Here is a 22,441-nt window from a genome sequence, read left to right as displayed (position 1 = left end):
AACAGGGAGAAAACAGCTAAAAATGAGGAGTGTCATTTATTGCTATGAATAATTCTGGCAATACTGCGTGACTAGCTGAAATATCTGATTAAGGCATAATGTGGAGTCTTGGTATGTGCACAGAATCCGCTTGCTGTAGAGAAGTAAAGAGAAGGTGCAGCTCAGTGTTTTGTTTGGCTAAAGGGAAAACACTGTACAATCTTATAAACCTTGAGAATAAACACCCAAATGATCCCATTTTCAGGGTTAAATTCACAATATTATCATTTGCTTAAAAACACTGGAGTGTATTTAATTATGAAACAGCCACACCACTGCACAGATTCTGGTGGAGATAATTTCCATTCAAGTCTCCCTTATATTTCATCCTAGAAATACTTTCATATCACTTAAATGAGCAATTTGTTATTGATACAGTTACTGTAATAAAGGTGATGTTCACATACTGGGAAACATATTGCCTTCTCTGATCCCAAAGCCTTATTCAGTTCACCCAAAACAACACTGGGTTGACATTGCCATATCAGGAAGGAATTGAAACAGCAAATGGGGCAAGATTTTTTGTTTTGCACTAACATAGGATTTGGAGTTTATGAGACTATACCTGATTCTACAACATGTGCCATTGTTTCCTTTGCTTGATCCTGCTACAAAGCCCTCCCATAGGAGGAGGGAGAAACTCCTGGCTGCAATGGAAGCAACCTTGCTGTCATCCCCAGAAAAGGATAGCAGACATAAGAAACAGGAGACTCTCCAGTAGTGAAATCATTGTGGTTTCAGTACTGACCAAAAGCTATATTGACAGAAGCACAGCTTAAGGGAAGAGGTGTACATGCCCACACAATCTGAAGGGCCTATGATGTACTGCCATCTGAACATCTTGCATCAAACAGGAGAGGTTCTAAAGCTGGACACTTGATGAAACTGCCAGTGGTCAACTGGTAGTTGAAGAAAACTACAATCAGAAGGAAGAATAATGAGAAATTAGTAAAAGGAAGGATTGCTGCTACATTTCTAAAGCCACTGTAATGGGCAGTTCTCAATTCAATTATACCAAGCACAGAGTGGATGGCTTACCTGGAAGCATAAATATCATTTGATACACAGATAAAAGAGATTGTATAAGGGAATTATATACACTGGTTGTACAATGTGCAGCCCAGGGTATGGAACAAAACCTAGACAGCAAAACACACCTCTGTCTCAGTCCAAGCAGTGTTGCTGGTGTGAGTGATGCCAGTGGTGGCAGAAAGTGAGATGCTTCAATGCTCATTGTAATTCTGCTTCTGTTTTGAACTAATTCCTACAAAGTTTGCAAGAGCTGCATCCTAGAGCCGCTTGCCTCCAGCACTGTACATGGGCTTCTCATTTATCACAGGCAACACTCAAAAATGCTGGCCACAACCAAGATGTGAATGAACCAAGTGTCCCTCCTAGCATATTCCTGTATTATCCTTAGAATAACTTCTTTGTTTAGGCACATCTCTCTCCCACATGTTGGCAACATATCTTCCAAAAATCTCACAGCAAGGCTCTTCTCACAATTTCCACTCCATCTTGAAATACGTTGGAACCACTACAAAATTAAGAAACTTGACACTGGTTTTAGAGAGAGGCCATGCATAAACATTGTAATGATGGGTGCTAGTCTGGACTTTTTACTTTTTAGTCTGGCTTCTTTCTGTGGATCAGTGCAGCTCTTCCTCTTCACTAGCTTGGGTACAATAGGAGTTGTCCAACAATATCTAGAGGGCATTAGTTTGGGGAAAGCTGCTCTTCACCATTCTCCCCACCTCTACTACATGCAGCTTTTCCTCATGTACCTTGAATATTTATCTGATCAAGTGTGTGCTAGGACTTTAAAGAACAACACCACATAATTTGGGGTTTTTTACACTTAAAAACTGCTTCCACAGTGGGCTGGGTTCATTAAAATTCTGCCTGTCTTTCAGTAGCCTAAACCTGCAGTCTAGTACACAATAATGTGGGAGGTAATCCATGGATAACCTCAAATTACACAAATGAAATGTATTGAGAAGCTACTGCAGTTCACTGTACAGAAAACGGGGGGAAATATAGTTGTTGGCAAGAAGCTAAGGGTTGTAGATCAGATATTGGTCTGAAGCCAAAGAGCAGGTAGGAGAATCTGTAACAAGTCTGAGATAACTGGAAGCTCCTAGAAAATGGGGTGATAAGGTATTGGAGAATATGAAAAATGGGTGCTTGGTTCCTAATATCCTCTCAAAGTTTGAAATGGGGTTCCAGTTCATTCTCTTTCTCCTCTGCCACCTCCTCCTCCTCCTCTTCTTCCTCCTGCAAGCCTTGATTGGGTTCAATGTAGTTATCTTCAATGAAACCATCATCATCCTCTGCAGGACACCCAGCTACTCTAGGGATGCCTTGGTTCCTCCCATAGGCCACATCCATGTCAGCTTCCTCAGCATGGCTGCTTCCAATGGAGCGGGAATCAGGCAGCCGTTGATGGTTGTAGCTGGCACGGTTCCTCTGCAACAATTTGCATTTAGCAACCAACGCAATCACAACGGAGATGGCGATAGCCGAAAGCACAAATGCAGCGAAGTATGGCCAGCTATGAGCAACTTTTCCAGGGGGAAGTGTGGTAGTAGAGGCTGCAAAGGAAGGGAAAGCTGGTGTATAATTAAAATACTCACTACCCATGTTCTCATTCATGAAATATATTTGACTACAAACCTATGTAAAAACTTACTCAGGAATAAATCCCACTGAAGTGAGTAAGCATGCATTGAATTGAATTGCATGGCACACCTCTGTCTTTTTTCTTAATAGGTGTGAACAGGGAGAAGCCATAGTCCTATGTCCTTTCTTTGATGAAAATAGTACAGCGACAGAGGTCACTGGAGATATGAGCCATTCTCCCTGGCAAATGGCACCCATTCCTGGACTAGGCATATCAAGCTGAAATTGGAAGTTATTGATGTCAACACAGAGTAGTATAGCAAGCATTTCATTCACTGAGTCAAGGACTACAGTGGAGCCTGTCACTGGCCTTCCGTGCCTGATCCTTCCCTTCTACAAGGTTATCTAATACTGGCTTAATACAATAGTGGCATAAAACACAGCACAATGTGACTAGAAGAAAGTTTGCTGAGAGTAATCTGCAGATCCAGCCCCAGCTAACTAATCTAGAGCAAAACAAAGCCTAAAATTCTACTTGTTCATTTGTGGATCAAGGCATTCATAGAGATTTGGCTCTTCTAGGGTTGGGTTGATTTGAGGTTTTTGCCTGCCTTGGGATCATCATTGTAAGCTTCTCATAACTGTGTGGAAGCTGGTAGCTAGAATCAGCTAATTATCTCATTTGTAAATGACTGTTGCAAGCACCACCACCATCAGGAAGGATTTCCTGCTTTCATATAGCACTGTTGTGAGCAACAATGCTGGTAAACAGGAAACACAGAAAGAAGCATGTCATTAAAAACATTTCTCATCACTAGGGTTTAGAGTTACCCTTTATGGTTTTAATCAGAATGGGATACCTCTGTCAATCCTGCCAAATCATCTTAGTATGCCTAGATCAGCAAAAAACGAGCAGGAATTGGCCTCCCTAACACATGCTGTTTGCACTGGTGACTGCGACTCTAATTCATTCTCACATAAAGCTAGGGGAACACCAGCGAGTGATGATTCTGGGATTTGGTGGAGAAAAAATGTCAAATGCAAAAATTATGAAACGGGTGTTATAGCTCATCAGAAGGACCCCCAGTTTATTGAGCATTGTCATGATTTGTTTGCCCCAAGGTTGCTGAGAGGTTAGATGACACTGGCTATTTCTTGAACACTCATACAGTTTTGTTTGCAAGGAGGTTATATGTCATTAGGTCAAGCAAGTGTTATGCCAGGCTTCCTCAACCTCAGCCCTCCAGGTATTTTTGAGACTACAATTCCCATCATCCCTGACCACTGGTCCTGCTAGCTAGGGATCATGGGAGTTGTAGGCCCAAAATATCTGGAGGGCCGAGGTTGAGGAAGCCAGTGTTATGCCAGGCTTTCCTGTGCATTTTCCCGTCACTTTCCTAACCACAAAAGTCCAGTATTGGGGGGAAGCACATTTGTTGTTCAAGACCTCCCAACCTGCATTTATTTATTTAGTTATTGCCTACCCTTCACCCTAAGATTCCAGGGTGGGTTACATCAATTAAAACCTGAATCTGCTGGTATGTTATTCAATCCCACCTGAAATTGGTGACACTCTGGAAGTGGCCTGTCTTGCTTCACTTACTGTAATTTTTAGATGTCAGGTTACCGGTAGTTGAATGTTCATCCAGAGGGGCCCTCACTTTTCTTCTGTGTCCCTGGTCCTGATAGTCCAGAGTTCTAATCTCTTTAGTCTGGAGCTCTAGGCGTGAATCATGGATCAGCTCAGCTAGAGGACACAAAAGCTGTTAGTGTCCATTCACATGGAGAGATTACAGTTTATTTTCCATCCTAGGTTCATCCCATTGAGATAATACAAATCTTAGGTGGTTTTATGAGAGGCAAAACCTTTTGCCCACCTCCCGGTTTGAGACTGCCTATATCAACTTAGTTTCCTGGGATTATTCCTCAGTCTTCATTTTGTCAGATATGAAGCCTCTATTCCCGCAATATAAGCAGAAATGCTGCAGTTGTGCAGAGAGCTTGTCGTGAACACATCTTATTGGGTGTAGTCAGTGACACACTGAAAACCTGCCCTCCATTGGTTCTATTTTGTATCGTCTTTTTTCCCCAGGAGTATTTAATCTTATTATTGAGGTTGAATCCTGACAAGACAGAAATACTGTTTTGGGGGGATGGGGCGGGCGGGTGTGGGGGATTCCCTGGTCCTGAATGGGGTAACTGTGCCCCTGAAGGACCAGGTGCGCAGCCTGGGAGTCATTTTGGACTCACAGCTGTCCATGGAGTCGCAGGTTAATTCTGTGTCCAGGGCGGCTGTCTACCAGCTCCACCTGGTACGCAGGCTAAGACCCTACCTGCCCGCGGACTGTCTCACCAGAGTGGTGCATGCTCTAGTTATCTCCCGCTTGGACTACTGCAATGCGCTCTATGTGGGGCTACTTTTGAAGGTGACCCGGAAACTGCAATTAATCCAGAATGCGGCAGCTAGACTGGTGACTGGGGGCGGCCGCCGAGACCACATAACACCAATCCTGAGAGATCTGCATTGGCTCCCAGTACGTTTCCGAGCACAATTCAAAGTGTTGGAGCTGACCTTTAAAGCCCTAAACGGCCTTGGTCCTGTATACCTGAAGGAGCATCTCCACCCCCATCGTTCATCCCGGACACTGAGATCCAGTGCCGAGGGCGTTCTGGCGGTTCCCTCTTTGCGAGAAGTGAGGTTACAGGGAACCAGACAGAGGGCCTTCTCGGTAGTGGCGCCCACCCTGTGGAACATCCTCCCTTCAGATGTGAAGGAAATAAGCAGCTATCCTATCTTTAAAAGACATCTGAAGGCAGCCCTGGTTAGGGAAGTTTTTAATATTTAATGCTGTATTGTTTTTAACACTTGATTGGGAGCCGCCCAGAGTGGCTGGGGAAGCTCAACCAGATGGGTGGGGTATAAATAATAAATTATTATTATTATTATTATTATTATTATTATTATTATTATTATTTAGAAGCCAATTATCAGAGACTGTGTGCATGTTTTCCCATTATATGCCTCAAGCAGGGGCATACAGTATAGAGTTCCATATGGGCAAGCGAGCGGCCTAGTTGAAGAGGACAGGCCACTGCTCTGCCATTTTCCTTGGTAGAAGGGTTGCTTTTCTTTTAACTAGCCCTTTTATAAACTTCTATCATACCCAGAGAACCACAGTGCTTTCTAGTTGGATGCAACCTGCTGCTTTTTTTTGTTTTGGTTTGAACACTGAGTAACGGGAGCTCCATGTTTCTAAGTACTGTCCACTCGACAACCCACTTCCCATTGCTTGACTCACCTTCTGTTTGTTGTAGTCCCTGTTGGGAAGGAGTGATGGAGGCACTGTACACCCAGGGATTCCCCTGAAGCTCAACATGGTGGATTCTTTGCACGAGTAACTGAGCAAGTTCAGCTGAATATAACAGCTCATTGTCCTGCAGGTCCAGATGGACGAGGTTTCCAGAGACAGGAAACACAGAGGGTTCCAGATACTGAAGTTTATTGTTTTTCAGGAGCAGTACGTGAAGGTTTTTCAAGCCCAGGAAACTCTTTGAGTGCATGTTGGAAATGCCGCAACTGCTTAAATCCAAGAGGTGGAGAGCACCCAGGTTACCAAAGAGGCCAGGATAGAGAGTAGGAATGGTATTGCTGGAGAGGTTTAGGGAATGCAGAGAAGGGAAGCTTCTCAGAAATGTTCCATGTCTGGGCATTATCAATGAGTTAAAAGACAGGTCCAGGTTGGTGATATGTCTGGGAAGAGATTTTGGAGCACGGAGAAGGCTCTTTCCACTGCAGGCTGCCCATCCCTGTGAAAAATCATACTACCGGCATGAAAACTCAAGACATTCAAGCATCATCATTCAAATCAATTATTTAGTTTGGGTTGAGATCTTTCCCTAAAAGAATCATTTAGCTACTGGGCGACAGAAAAGCTTCTGCAGCTTGCCTTCACCTCAATTAAAAGTGGTTGGGACTGACTGCCAAGTATATAGATGCTCAAATTTAAGGCTGCTTTTGCATGCTACTGTTAGCAAATAACCATGTTTTGCAAGTTGCAACATCTCATGTAAGTTTTTTTTTTAAAAAGTGTTACATTTGAACTAGAGTGCTCTAAAGCTGACGCAAGCTGACATTTCCCGCACATATGTTAGTGACATACTTGAAATGTATAAAGGAGTACTGGCAAAATCAATTATGCAGAGATTATGCATACCAACCCTTCACTTGGGCTGCACTCCTGTTGACCTTGTTAATCTCCCCAATCTGCCCTTTAGAGTAGCAGGGATCAGTATGGGGATTAGTGTTGATAAAGCTGAATAGCTAAATCACATATTGATCCAGTTTAGTTAAATCCAGGCTATGTCTGGAGTAGTTATTTCACTAGGATTGCAATCCTGTGCAAACATACTTGGAAGTAAGTTCACTTTCACTGACCTCTGAGCCTTGGATCAGGCTACAGGACACAGTTCATGACAGTGTTCATTATTGTATATAAATAACAACCATTGGAAGAATAAGCCTCTGTACAATAGTGTATGCTTTAATTGTGAATGTAATTAGAATGCATAACTTTTTTAAAAAAGTGGGAAGTGGAACTGAAAAATCTGGAGATTATCCCATACAGCCAACCTTTAATCAGATAAACTGATCAAGATCTTCCAGGATGCAGAATTTTCAGATTATTCTTCACTATATACAGATGTATATCTTGCTTACCTGCTTGTCAATATTGCAGGGATGTCCTGATGCCACAGGCCATACCCAGAGCATGCTGGAGACCCAGAAATACCAGGCATCTTTCATTTTGCTTCAGGAAGCTGTAAAAGAAAGAGAGGAATGCCATGGCACAGTTGGTGACACAAGAATCCTGGAGACCTGCTCCATGGTAAGAAGCGGGTGATGTGGGTAGGATGGGTATGGCAGAGCAATTTTCAGGGTGCTTCCCAGAGCCAGTGTGGTGTAGTGGTTAAGAGCGGTAGATTCGTAATCTGGGGAACCGGGTTCGCGTCCCCGCTCCTCCACATGCAGCTGCTGGGTGACCTTGGGCCAGTCACACTTCTTTGAAGTCTCTCAGCCCCACTCACCTCACAGAGTGTTTGTTGTGGGGGAGGAAGGGAAAGGAGAATGTTAGCCGCTTTGAGACTCTTCCGGGTAGTGATAAAGCGGGATATCAAATCCAAACTCTTCCCTGTCATTAAGAAGTGCTGGTGCCTTTCAACTCCATGGCTGTGAATGCAGATTCCTTTGTATTGCATTTAATGTGGGGAAATGCACACAGATGAACTGTATGGGTGGACTTTGCAATATCTGGCCTTCAGAAACTAATTTGGTATCAGGAGTCCATTCTAGCGGTTAAAGCCAAGACATCAGGTTGGAGAGGAAAACTGAAGGAAGAAGTACAAAATGAATAAAAGATCTAAAAACCATGAGCTTTGAGTTCCTCCAGATAAAGTGTTCGTTCAAATTTCACTGCGATTTGCTTGCACAAAGCTTACACGGTAGTCTGGTCTTTGTTGAGCATTCATTCTGACTTGTTATTGAGTGGTTATATGACAATGAGCATTCATCTTGATTTGCTTGTGAGATGTTCGCACATCTTGTTAATCATTTGTTTATCCCACTCTTTTCTAATCATGTCCTCATCACTTTTCAAATTTCAAGGTCTGTTGTTTTTTAAAGTGGATTTGTTGCACAAGGGCAACAGAGCACTTTAATCCACTTTAATTGCGCAAGCAGCTTGTGCATGCTGGAGTTTACTGTGTGTTTGCAGCCGTTTGCATTCCCATTTAATTTGTGTATGACCTTACAACACACAACTTGATGCACCCCCACCGGTAAATCCAGGTTTACTCACTTGGGGTCACATAAAGTATTTTTCCGTGCTTGGGGGTGAGTGAGTCAGTTGTCACTTTCTGTTGCTCTCCTGTCCATGTCTACTATTTCCTCAGTGCGTATATATCTTTCCCAGCTGTCCTCATAACTATTTCCAGTGCACTCCTGAATGGATTATTTTCGCCCCTTTTGGTCCCCCAGATTTGCACAAACCACAAAATTGTACAAACAGACTACATTTAAAAATTCTACACCAGATGTATTTGGCAGCAATCTGAAAAGTGCACTGAGAATTTACCATTTTTTTCATTTCTTTCCCAGCAAGCTAGTAAGAGCGGAACACGTCAATTGCCTGACTGTGTGTCTCTGCACACTATTTGGCAGGGAAATTTTTCAAAACTACAAATTGCACAGAAACCTATCTGTGTGCATGCCCTGTTAATACTTAATCAGCATATAATGGAATCAACAAATTAGAAGGCAGGGTCACACACAAAAGGGTATGAAAGGGAAAGGCTGAAATTACTCCTGATACACAAATTCACATATGTGCAGGTGTGAACCACTCCAGTCCAATTCCAATTGGGCAGGGCTGTAAGCAAACGAACAGCTAAATAATACTCAAATGTGCACAAGACCCTAAAGTCTGAGTATGCACTTTAGTACCTCCTGCAAAATACTAACAGCCTGGAGGCACCCTTGGCCCTTAAAAAGAATAGTAGAACATTGAAAGATCACGTTGAAGTTGGAACGGAGAATGGCTGAGTGCCAGAGACCTGAACAGGAAACGGGGAAATCAAGTAGTGTACAGAAACAGGACAGATGGCAAGCATCTGAGCTCAAAGACTAGCAAAGCAATCATAATGAATGAGGAGAAGAACCTAAACAGATACAGCAGTTGTGCCGATTCTAATAGGTGCCCTTTGTAAGACAGCCAAACTTTCAGGACTAGATTCCTGCACTCATTCTGCAGGCTGCATTTACACACAGCGAGAACAGCAGTTGTTCACACTGTTGCATCCAAGGCATACAAAATCTCAGAAGCATATTATTGCTTACCTTGTGCTAAAAAAGGAGGAAGACTGGCTTTTGAATTCTGAACCACGCCCAAGGCGACTTCACCCTTGCCTCCACACAGACAATTTGGCACTGCCGGAGTCAGGCGAGAACACAGGGAGTCCTGCCATGAGGGAGAGTTACTGCAATTTAAAATGTTTACTCCCTTTGTCAGGTTCTCACTCTTCCCCAAATATTCCCTGCAGGCAGAAAAATAATTTACCTCAGGAATTGTGCCAGTTTGCGTGTGTGCTCTCTCTCTCTTCCTGGGTCTGTGTACTGTGGGAGTGGCAGGTGCTGAAGAAAATGGAGGGTGAATGTGAAAAAGGTGAAAGGTAAAGGAAGCCAGTTACATATTAACTGGAATCGGCACCTCTTGTCTTTGGGACATGGTAGGATCCAAAATAAGGCTCTGGTCCTAGGACAGGAGGAAGGGAGGTGCCCATTAGGCACTGTTTGCCCACAGATCGAGAAACAAAGTCATAAGGGTCATGTGCAAACTTGTACGACTGTTTACATGGATGCCTGCATTAATTCTGAATGACACATTAATCCTGAAGGATATACAAAAGGTATTTCTGTGTGGAAGAGGCCAGTATTCTTGGAAGGGCTATAGCTCAGTGGTGGATTGTATGTTTTGCATGCAGAATACCTCAGATGCAATCCCAAGCATGTAGGGCTGGCAAAGACGCATTGCCTGAAACCCTGGAAAACTACTGCCAATCAGTATAGGCAATACTGAGAAAAATGGATCAATATTCTGGACTCTGTATTTGGAAGCTTCCTATGTCTTTTGTGTTGTACTTGTGTGATTCAGATTGCACATCTTGTGAGAGTCTCCTAGCTTGTTCCTGCTTACAATAAAATATCAAATAGGTGCCCTGTCCATTGAACACCATGGGGGTTTTCAGGCAGGCAGGGTTAACACTACAAACAAATGTTGCTATTTCACGGTGATCTGCAAGCAGAATTCCACCCTGAAGGTATTGTGCTTTTTCTTTGTGTACATCCAACTGTGTTCCATCTATACTAGTTGGTGTTAACACAGCCATATGGGTGGGAAAGTACAGTTCACCCAAACATTTGACTTTTTTTGTTGAACCTCTCCTCTCCCCACCCCATAGCCTGCTCCTGCTTTCTGCTTTAGTGCTGCCATTTTAGACCAGCTGTAGAGGAAGCTGCTGCCGTCTGGCAGAGAACAGGAAACAGTGTGCAAAGGAGAGCCAACTTTTGTGGAAGAAGGGAAGCATAAAACACACTCCACCCTGTCTTATATGCTGTGGGGATTTGAGAAAAAAATGAACTGCCCAGGCTGGTTGCAAGAAGCAAATTCCCTTAATTCCTCTCACACCTTTTGCTCTGCCCTCTAGGGTCCCCAAGGGTGAAGTGTTCTCTGTAAGGGTTCACAGAGCACTCACAAAATAGCTGACCACAGAGTGTCATTAGGAATGGGTGGGGAATCACTTTGTGGCAGGATCCCCTGGTCTAGGGATGTGGTGGCTTCTCCAGCTGTCTGAGAGGAAACGGGTTCCCTTAATTAACAATAGTACAATTTACTGTGAGTGTTCTGTTAAAACTACCCTGATTCTGTTAAAACTACCCTGATGTCCCTTATTGTATAACTGCTTTCCATGTTTTTATCTTTAGTGTTTTGTATTTTGCCAGGCCAGTGGCAGAAGCAGCCTGTTCTATAGTTCTCGGAAAAGAACCTCCAGTACAAAATGGAGGGTTGTTTCTTTTTTTAAAAAAACTTTTAAAATGTATTTTATTTTTTAAAAAGAAAAAAAGCCCCACAAAATCATGACATTCAAGTTGGTTATTGAAATTTTCTGTCACAGTCTTTGTTTCTGGGAATTAACAGAAATTGTTTACAGTGGTGCCCTGCAAGACGAATGCCTCGCAAGACGGAAAACTCGCTAGACGAAAGAGTTTTCCGTTTTGGAGGTGCTTCGCAAAACGAATCTCCTATGGGCTTGCTTCGCAAGACGAAAATGTCTTGCGAGTTCCTGCGGGTTTTTTCCCCTTCCCCCCCCCCTTTTTCTAAGCCGCTAAGCCGCTTATCCGATAAGCCGATAAGCCGCTAAAAGCCGCTAATAGCGCTAATCCGCTAATCCGTCAATGGGCTTGCTTTGCAAGACGAAAAAACCGCTAGACGAAGAGACTCGCAGAACGTCTTGCGAGGCACCACTGTATTATTAATTTAAACCACACACCAGAAATGAGACTAAAAATCAGGCTGGAGAGTGACAGAATAATCTGCAGGGGACTTCATCAAAACGAAGTATGAGCAGCCCTGGTTGTTTCTGAGTACAGTCGTACCTTGGAAGTCGAACAAAATCCGTTCCGAAAGTCCGTTTGACTTCCAAAAAGTTCGGAAACCAAAGCACGGCTTCTGATTGACTGAAGGAAGTTCCTGCAGCCAACTGGAAGCCCCTTCGGACGTTCGGCTTCCAAAAATAGTTCACAAACTGGAGCACTCACTTCCGGGTTTGGGGCGTTCAGGAGCCAAAACGTTCAAGAGCTAAGCTGTTCGAAAATGAAGGTATTAAGACACGCCACATGATTTGGGTATGTTTGGTATTTTTGAAATCACTTCATTGTGGACACCCCACTTCAGGGCTGGCCCAAGATATTTTACTGCCTGAGGTGAAGGATGAGGTATCACCCCCCTCCCAAACGACACACAAGACACATACTGAAACCAACTAGAATACAGTGGTACCTCTACTTACAAACGCAATCATAAATAGTAAAAGTCCGTAAATAGAGAGCCGCTACTGCGCGTGTGAGAAGCGCGATAGAGCGCTTCTGCACACTGTGCGAAGTGGACAGATCACTTCTGCGCGTGTGCGCGCAGTGTATACTTCCGGGTTTGCCGCGTTCACAACCCGAAAGTCCGCGACATGAAGCGAATGCAACCAGAGGTATGACTGTGGTAGGCTTTCTTTCTTTCTTTCTTTCTTTCTTTCTTTCTTTCTTTCTTACTTACTTACTTACTTTTCTATTCTGCCCTTCATCCCAAAGGAGCCCAGGACAGCAAGCTTGAAATGTGATGGAGAACAAGGAATATAATCAGTTTGCCAGGAATTAGAATTGGTGGGAGTGACTGGCTGCTGCTTTGGAAAGGATACAGGAAAAATATTAGGTTTCTCCTGCCCTTAGCAGAAGCAGGAAGAAGTGAAGAGGGCAATGGCACCTGTCAGCGCCCTTTATGTTCTTGCAGCCACCTGCAAGGAGCCAAGCTCCTAACTTCCTCTTAGCAATAATGTAGAATTATTAGGGTTGTGATCCACCTGACTCTTTCTTAGAAAAGGGAAGTGTGCTGAAAATTCTCCCCGCCCCAGTCTTTCTGCTTCCTCCCAAATGCAAACCAGCCTTCCCTTTGCCAGGATCTGTTCCTGTTCTCTGTATGTATAAACACACCCCCTCTGCATTCTTTCAGCAAAGATTATTTGATGCAGCCTTTTAGCTTGGGGTTCTGCCAACCTAGCAGTTCGAAAGCACATCAAAGTGTAAGTAGATAAATAGGTACTGCTCCAGCGGGAAAGTAAACGGCGTTTCCGTGCGCTGCTCTGGTTCGCCAGAAGCGGCCACATGACCCGGAAGCTGTACACTGGATCCCTTGTCCAATAAAGCAACCCCAGAGTTGGACACGACTGGACCTAATGGTCAGGGATCCCTTTACCTTTACCTTTTAGCTTGGGGTTGTCAGTTGTGCTGCTGGCAGGGCTCCAATGCTTTTAGCTGTTGCACAGGTGGCAGAAATTCAACAGGTGAAGCATTCCCTGCATTATTTATTTTTCACATTACTTAACTGATGCCCACTTTGATGTCTTTTAGGCACCAGGTAAAAATAATCTGTTCATTATTGAGCGTTCATCCTGATTTGCTTGCACAAAAGCTGATGTGGAGGTTATAGGATTCTGCTCTTAATTGAGTGTTTGTTCTGATCTGTTTGTGGGGAGGTCATTCACCCAGGACATTTAACAATAAATAAATAAAGCCATCTTGAAAACTACAGTCAAAAGGCAGGACAGAAATATTTTCAATTCATAAAAATTCATGCCCTACCTCTTGGGTGACGAGGGAAGGCTAAGATCAGACTGAGGTTGTTGGGGCCATGCCCCATTTGCCCTAGTGGACTAAGCTGCCACCTCTTCACATCATTTTCTGGGACTTTGAACCACAGAGCACAGCAGCAATATAAATGACCCACTCAGTAGAAATTCCCTCACCTTCCAAACATTTGGTTGAATAGGTTGAACATTTGGTTGAGTAGCAACATGCTCACTTGTTGCTTTATTCAGGTGGAATTCAATCACTTATCAGGTTGCACAGTTAAAGTTGATCTTGCACAACAAATCTGCTTATCCAAAAAAATCAGACTTTTTGTGATAAAGTGACATAAGGAAGCCCACTGGATAACTCGTGCTTTTACACAGTATCTTCTAACCTCCCCTCAAACAAAGCAGCATGCATGCTCATTAAATAACCAGTGTTATTTAATCTGCCTGGAAACAAATCAACCTTAATTCTCAATAAACAGTTTGACTGGAAGCACCCACACCCCAACATTCAAGTGGGGGAAAGGAGTTTGGTTTTTTTAATAGAAAAAATGCCAATACACATATCATAATATCATACCTGTTTACTAGTCTTATAAACTAGGGGGTCGTAGTGTGAGGGGTGGTGCATAGAACGCTGATTTCTCTAACCTTGTCATCTAATAGAATCAGTTTACAGGCTTCCCTGGAGAGAAGTAACTACAGTGAAATCTGTAGCATAAATGTTGATATGCACACACAAGACCAGAAATGTAAACACTATATACATTCAGCATTTCTAGTTTCTACCACTGGAGGGATCCATAACCACATTGGACTACTTGATCTGCCTTGGACGGTATCCAACACTCTATTAAGGAGTGCAGCTGTGATAGTTTGGGCCTATAAGGGTTCTTCTACAATCATAGAATTGCATAGTTGGAAGGAACCCCAAGGGTCATCTAGTCCAACTCCCTGCATATTATATTGTAAACGTATCTTTCAGATCCATTTCTTTTATGTGAACATTTGGCATGTTGGCTTCCACCCATTTCCATTTTTTCAGTCATGGATGTGGGTTGCTATTCTACCACTTGCCATCCACACAAGTGGGTGAAGGCTGATGGAATGTGTCCCGGGGTTTTCCCTGCCCTCCATTGCCGCCTTCTGTTCTAGGCACACGCAAAGGTATTTTTGTACCTTTAGACACACACCCTTAAATAATTCCCAGGAAGTATGAAGAGCGCAAGAGAAAGTTATACCAAACTTTGTTATCATGTTTCATAATGGGCAGAATGGAGGCAGGGTGTTTTGTTTTTTAATTAATACCTGTACCATAGTGGTATTTGCCTGACTTAAGCTTGCACATGAATAAGAAATATGTTTTGTACAATATTTCTGTATTAATTTGTTTAAAAAGAAAAGACCAGTGTATATACTGCACTTATAATCTATGATATAATCACTCACATGTACTGCATGGGGATAACTCCTACAAACTAGGTTTATATTTCAGGAGTACTTTCAGCATGCAGCAGTTGCTGGAAATGCTCATTTTGTCTGGGTCACCAGAAACAAAATGGCTAGTGTGTGCTCAGGAGCAAACTGAAGTAGGAATGTGGTTGGGGGTGCTGGTAGGGCGCCCTGGACTTCAGCAGTGGCCTTCTGGCAGCAGCATCACTGCCACTTACCAGGGCTGGAAAGATTCTGTAGGGCGGAGCTTAGTTCAGGGCAGCATGGGCACACAATAGGAACACTCCCCCGCCCTCACCACCACCACCTCCCGTCCCTGTCTAGTGTATGGTAGTGGCATCGTTGCAGGGAGGCCAGCTCCACACTGCCACCCTGATCTAGCTGGCACTGCGTGTGGGGATAGAGACTACCCATCAAAATGTCACTGTACATGTGACAAGCCACACATCAAAAAAGTGTGCTGGTGGTATTCAGCGGCGGCGGCAGTGAGTGCAGATTTTAATGGGTTATTTTTATTTATTGGGTTTTCCATGGCAAACAGAAATCTGGATCAAAGCTTTTTAAAGTACAAGCTAGCATTTTGAGGATGGTGTGTGGCTCTGGGAGGGTGTGTGTTTGTGAAAACATGAGCAACGTCAATTTCAGCACCAATCTCGCGATAAACTCCTATCTGGAAGCACACAGCAATCTGGCATTGTGGGGAATGACTAAAAATTTTACAACCTGGAGAGATGCAAAAACTGCCTGCTTCAACAAGCCTCCCTCCTCCCTTCCCACTGCACCGTTTGTAGTTCCTCTCCATTTATGTGGCTTTTGTGACTATATTATTTTCATAATAACCAGCCAAGCAAGATATTTCAGTTTCTGCTTTGTTGTTATAGCAGCAGCCTTCTTGATGATGAGAAGCAATTCCTGTTCATTTATTCCTTGGAGTTTAGCCTTCAAATACGTAGGCAAATGTGTGTACTCTGCCAGAGAGACCCTGAGATTCCTTCTGTGTCTTAATCTAGACTTAGGTCAAGGAGAGGTCAGTTCCTGCCTTTGCCGCTATTGTTGTCAGACTGCAAGCAGGTTTTTCAAAACTATATTTTCAAGGCAGCTGCCCCTATGTTTACACAGAAGTGTTCTCCAAAGGGAAAGAGAGGAGCGGTGCTTATTAAGGGATTAACCCAGCAGATGCCTGTACTGCTGACTGTTTTGAGCATTTTTGCACATGACATTAAAAAAATGACCCTGAGCCTCTCCTGTACTGTTGGTTACGCATAAGTGTAAATGCAAAACACACATTAGAGTTCAAGGGCACATTGCAGGAAAGCAAAACATTCAAGGAGGGCATGAAGCAGAGCGGATGAGAGGTGTGGTCTGGGGAGAGTCCAGAGGGCAAGACAGGCCCCATGCCTGAGGCTGGTCTAAGTATCACTTCTGATACCCATTTCTATTTCAGGGAAACTTAGGGCTGAACTCCACATGATGTTAATTGTGTCAAAGCAATTAATACGCACAGTTTTTCATGCTTAAATACCTGCTGAGGTCCCGTACCCCTGAACAGTATTAGAAGAGTAGGGAAGGGTGCTTTTACGCTTTCCCCATCCTGACAAAAATAATTCCCACCCTGAAGCCCATATTAACCCAGGAAGGAAGCTCCAATCAGATTATTCACATATTGTAGATAAGATATTACTCAGAAAATAAAATAACTTCTCAGTTAGTGAACATTCGTATTAAGGCCCATTTACAAAAAAACCCCCAACAACCCTGAAAGCAGGAAATAAATGAGGCGAATGAAAACTGTCATTATATAAGCTAAATGGGTGGTTAATTTGCAGGCACCTTACCTAGAGAAGCAATTAAATTCAGTATCAGAGATAAGGTGTCAAGGAGAGAGGGGGAAAGAATAGCTTTGCCTGCCTGCTAGGGAAGTGGCCATTCAGAACATCTCCAGACTGGCAGTACTCTGCAGGATGAAATCAAATGCATACATGAAAATTTAGGTTTAATGTGCTCTGTTGCCCTAGCACAACAAATCAACTTTTAAAAAGAAATTATTTTTATGGCTAGGAAAGTGATGTGGAGATGCATTGAAAAGTTGTGTAAACACCCCACAATCAATTCAGGGTAAATGCTCAATAAATAGATTGCCTGCAGAAGCTCTTAGAAGGATTTTCAATTGTCCTCATTTTTCTCATATTTATGATTTTCTTAATTCATCCACTATGATTTGTTCTTCTAGATATTTAATGATCTAACAGTGCTTTATTCCAGTTTACCTAAAACAAATGTTGGGCTAAGAGGCTTAAATATTTTCTGTCCTTCCCCCTCTGCCCATTTTAAAACATTGGTGTTAGTTTGACCACCTTCCTCTTTTCTTATAGGAATGTCAATTTTAGTGGCATGTCCCATCTTTTTGTTGGAAGATGAATTTCGTATTTGAGTTATTTAATAATTTGGATGTATATTGTTTGAACTTGTTAATCTTTAACTGATTTGTCAATTACCCTGGACTTGAACAAAATCTCCTGTTGCTTGTATTTAGCATCTCCAGATTCCCTCACAGAAAAAGCTTCAGATGGAATCTGTCCACCAACTTCTGCAGTGTACAGTAATGCAATGAACTCGTTTAAATTTATTTGCAGCGCTGGCCCCAAGTTTTGGGGTTCCCTTAGGCAAGATGCCTTCAGTGCACCGCCTCCCTGAGTGGGCCTGTGAAAGGTAATCTGAGATTGAGAGTTACCTTAATCTAAGATTTGTTAGTTAATATGTTTGTTAATATGTTATTTCCCCTTTCAGTGAAAACCAGGTAGAACTTTGGGGACTTGGGGGGTAGTAGAGAAGGTGTTCTAAGACTTTTGAATAGTTCTGTAAGAAAGTAAACATTTGATTTTTTCACATCTTCCTAGACTGGAATGTAACAGGACCACTTCTTCCTTAATGCTGTTGGCACCACCCATTTACTTGCTCTCTCCCATTGGACCCAATCCACACATAGGAAGAAGGTAAGTGAAGGCAGATTAACAGGCAGCAGCAATAGGAAGGAGGAAGGGGAGTAGAGCTAGGGGTCTCCATGGGATGGTAGTGGGTTCCCTGTTGGGGTGTAGACCTTCTCAGGTGCCCAACAATACCAACCCATGACACATGGTGCATGTGCCTCCTTCTCCAGTTTTGAGGTATTTAAAGCTGCTGCTTTTAAAAAAAAAAGGATGGTTCTTTTATCATCCACCAAATACTATCAGATTTGACATGAACCTGCACCTCATCTGGTGTGCTTTCTGTATTGATCTCCAGTTCTGCGAACATAATAATCTTGCTTACTCATTAAGATTAATTACTTATCTTTAGCATCTCATCTACTTGGAAGGGCAAAAAAATCCATTGCAATCCAGTTTCTATGTATTTCCTGATGTTTTTTCCTGTGTGTTGTTGACATTTTTTGTTTCAGGGAAGGAGTTCTTATTCTGATCACATCAGCAAGTTTAGACAAATTAGTTATCATAGTTCCTGTTTATACTGTCTTTTTTGTTCTAAAAAACCTCATCTTGAATTGTTCAGAGACTGAAGGTGCTTCTTCCAGACAGGGACTTGTTGGGGGATCAGTGCTCCTCATGCATGCAAGTTTTCTGCAGTGTCATCTTGGGATGAAGAATGTCAAATTTGTTTCTCTCAGTTGCTATTTTTCCAGTCTTAAATTCACTACTCCACATTTCCACTGCAATTTTCAATGAAAAAAAATTATAAAAGTTTTCCAGCACTTTTTAACAAATTTATTCTAATAAACACATTTTTGGATGAAGTTTAGACTAATATATACAATTTCCCAAGCAATCCTTAGAATCCACATACTGTTGGCCTCAAAATGCCATCCTGTATTTCTTTCCCCATTTCATGTGGATTTACCCCTTCTAGACAAATTCTAATAAGTCAAAACAAAAAACAAAACAGTTGCCAGAAACCTGTTTGCAATATCTCACTGACACTTCCCACCTGGAAATACCCTCAATCCCAGTCCTCCTGCTTTGAACCTAAGGGGTTCTGTTTTAACTAAATACCTTCTAACTTTCAAATGCTACTTAGGCTACATCTTTATGCACACTATGCCCACTGCTACAACCCTATGGTATTTATTCCCCAGGTAATCATGCACTGGGGTGCAGTGGTGTAGCTAGCCACTTGGGTGCCCGGTGTGGCACGTGCATCCTGCAGCCAGGGGTGGGGCGAGCTGCCCATGGGGGCGGGGTGAGCCAAGGCAGGGCGTGCTGCTTGGAGCCTCTCTGCAGCCTCCTCTTCAGCTGTAGGGTGCAGTGGGCAGCCACAAGGCCTGTGCTACTCGAAAAAGCCGCGCAGAGCTTGCAGGCAGTCTGCCTTCTGCCTCCCCTTCAAGAGAGACGCGTGGCTCACACACGCTGCAGGCCCCACGGTGTGGCACCCAGTGTCCTCTGCCTCGCCTAGCTACCAGTGGCATAGGAAGAGGTGGGTGGTGGGTGGAAGAGGTGGGTGGTGGGTGCAGGAGTTATTTTTTCCAAAAAAAGGTTGTGAGCCCAATTTTTAAAATTTTATTTTAAAAACACATATTTTTGCCATTTTGTCACCCCCCTCAGTGATGACACCTGGGGCGGACTGCACCCAGTGCACCCCCCTTCTTGTGCCACTGCTGGAGTGTGCCTCATGTTAGGTACTGTCTCTCTCGCTGTTTGTTTTAGTTGCTTATTTCTCTTGGTCATGTGGCCCATTCTTTAAAGAGTGTGGTGCTATGCCCCACACAGGGAGTGCAGCTGAGTTGTTTTGGCACTCCTCCCCAGGCAGCTGGCAACACTGGCTCTGGTGAGAGGGAGTCCAGGCCTGCTGTAATTCACCCACCCAGTGCTCTGCAGGGGTACCCGCTTTCCTGAGCTCCACGTCAATAGTCGGAAACAGTGAATGGCTTTCCTCTTCCTGGCCCGGCTTGCTTTAGATTATCAGCAGGATAAAGAGTGCTCTCAGACTTTCTGTCAGGCCTCCTAGCCCCTTCTCCCTTTCTTCCAAGTGGCCTTAAATTTTGCGTGGGAATTGTTCTGAACTATGGTCACACTTCTCAGCCTAGACTCAAGAGCTAGGTTTCACAGCCAACTCTAAGAAAGTGTCTGGGACGTCAGCCCTGAGGCACTGTGCACATGATGCAATGCAACGTGGGAGCACTTCACATGTTTCACAGTTCCTCGGCACATAAACCCTTCCATGTGAGTTCACCACACACGACAATGTACGTGATGGGATTCGTGCGATTTCTGATTTTACTGTAGGAACACATGAATTGGTGCTTGCTTCCAGAACTTTTGAAAACTGAAGTCAGTAGGCTATACCTGTGTATTTGCAATTCTGCATCCATGTACATTAACATTGTGTAACCCAGAGTGGGACACATCTTCTGGGCAACACTTGAAATAAGCTGTGCCCCTGACTGTGTTGCTGATACATGGGCATTTTAAGTGTGGAGGTGGAAGGTGGGTAGAAATTGGCTAAGGAAAGGTGGTTTGGCAGCAACATTGGACTTCCTCCCAAGCATATTTATTTACCCAAACAGGCGACTGCTATTGTTCTCTGTCTAGCTCCTCCCACCCTCCTGGCCCAAGCTTAATTCTGTGTAGACTAACAAAAAAAAGGGGTCCCACAGAGCAACATTATGCACTAGAAGGGTAAACATAAGGAAGTAACTCTTCCTCAACCCTGTAAATGCAAGCAACCATGTTTAGGCTCCATGTAGCTTTTTACCAGCCCCAGGACACACGTGCAAACAAAGCTTCATCCTATTTTTCATGAACACATGCATGAATCCAGCTGCATTCATGCACCATTTCACTTGTTGTGATCTGTGTATATGTGCAGCTTTGAGAACAGCCTGAAGCAGTCATGTCACACATGTATGGGTTAAACAGAAGCAGAACTACAGGTCACAAAAGGGGAAAGTTAAGCTCAATATTATTTCACAAGATTACAGGTCTAGTAAGTTTGCCCACAAGGCTTCAACCATAAATAGGGATATTTACCAAATAATGGGCTCATCCACACTGGAGTTTATTCTGGATTCGAAGCTGCTTGTGTCTTTATATTTTGTATGTGTGTTGCATCCACACAATAGCATCCTCACCCAGGTAGTAACCCTCACTTCCCTCCCCCTGTGAAAAGGATGCAGTCTGCCTTTTCCCACCAGTGTGTTGCTGAACTCACAGTATGGAACATAGGTGGTCATATTAATTTCAGTTACTGCTTTACTTGAACCCAAGGTCATCTGGAGCAATGTTTCCAGACTGTGGTAATATATGATTTTAATATTTTTAGAGATTTTTTTATTTTATAATTTGCTATTGCTACCTTGGACCTCCTTCAGGAGGGAGGATGGGATGATGATGATTTATTATCTGCCCTTCACCAGCAGGTCCCAGAATGGGTTGCAATAACTTAAAATTCAGTATTTTTAAAAGTTAAAAAAATTAGTCACAGAAACATCACAGGTTTCAAAGGTGTGTCTTCAGCATTTGCAGAAAGTGGTGTAGTGAAGTTACCAGACACATCTCTGTGAGGAGGGAATTCCACAAAATCATCACCACCATTATCATCATCCTATAAAACCTTCAGCAGGTACTGACCTCTGTTTAGATCATATTGACACCATAGAATTTGGTCATGTGAATTGACCCACAGAGTGTTGAGAAACTACATCTTTAACAGGTTCGTTTGACTTGGCACAGAAGAGGGTCATGCATCCCCCTCTCCCCATTGATAACTCTGTGGTACGTGAGTGAACCTGGCTGATCCACACCATAGAATTTGGTCATGTGAATTGACCCACAGAGTGTTGAGAAACTACATCTTTAACAGGTTCGTTTGACTTGGCACAGAAGAGGGTCATGCATCCCCCTCTCCCCATTGATAACTCTGTGGTACGTGAGTGAACCTGGCTGATCCACAAACGATGGTACGTGAGTGAACCTGGCTGATCCACAAACGATGGTTGTGCACAACAAGACGGGCTAGAACTTAAGGCAGTACTGCCCATCCATTGTGATCTGCATGTCTCTGGTTTCCTGTAGTGTGTAAAAAAAGTTGATAGCACTGCTGTAATCACAGCCATGCACAACTTCCAGAGGCGGACAGTTCCCTGGGCTGTAGATTACAGTGGTACCTCGGGTTAAGTACTTAATTCGTTCTGGAGGTCCGTTCTTAACCTGAAACTGTTCTTAACCTGAAGACCACTTTAGCTAATGGGGCCTCCTGCTGCTGCCGCGCCGCTGGAGCACGATTTCTGTTCTCATCCTGAAGCAAAGTTCTTAACCTGAAGCACTATTTCTGGGTTAGTGGAGTCTGTAACCTGAAGCGTATGTAACCTGAGGTACCACTGTAATCAACT

At 43.4% G+C, this 22,441-nt stretch overlaps 2 protein-coding genes across 3 annotated transcripts in view; one reads left to right on the top strand and one right to left on the bottom strand.

The window, feature by feature from the left end:
• Positions 1-22,441, top strand: part of TIE1 (tyrosine kinase with immunoglobulin like and EGF like domains 1) — a 55,321-nt gene that overhangs the window by 1,450 nt on the left and 31,430 nt on the right. The window contains exons 2-4 of one of the 2 annotated variants that reach the window (XM_083619823.1): positions 7,395-7,544; positions 17,597-17,772; positions 17,961-18,056. The gene's annotated coding sequence lies outside the window, so the exon portion shown is untranslated. Of the gene's footprint in view, positions 1-7,394; positions 7,545-17,596; positions 17,773-17,960; positions 18,057-22,441 lie in introns of those variants that run through there. The other variant, XM_083619825.1, reaches the window with a different exon arrangement.
• LOC310765188 (type III endosome membrane protein TEMP) lies at positions 18-7,476 on the bottom strand. The gene is made up of 4 exons (XM_083619942.1): positions 7,376-7,476; positions 5,958-6,465; positions 4,262-4,405; positions 18-2,630 (listed from the first exon to the last, which is right to left on the bottom strand). Exons 1-4 carry the CDS (start codon positions 7,460-7,462, stop codon positions 2,242-2,244), a joined length of 1,128 nt encoding a protein of 375 aa, XP_083476068.1. The 5' UTR covers positions 7,463-7,476; the 3' UTR covers positions 18-2,241.

The sequence above is a fragment of the Podarcis filfolensis genome, assembly GCF_964270895.1.
Source record: "Podarcis filfolensis genome assembly, chromosome: 6".
Classification (NCBI taxonomy): Eukaryota; Metazoa; Chordata; class Lepidosauria; order Squamata; family Lacertidae; genus Podarcis; species Podarcis filfolensis.
This window is presented reverse-complemented; position numbering and strand designations above follow the sequence as displayed.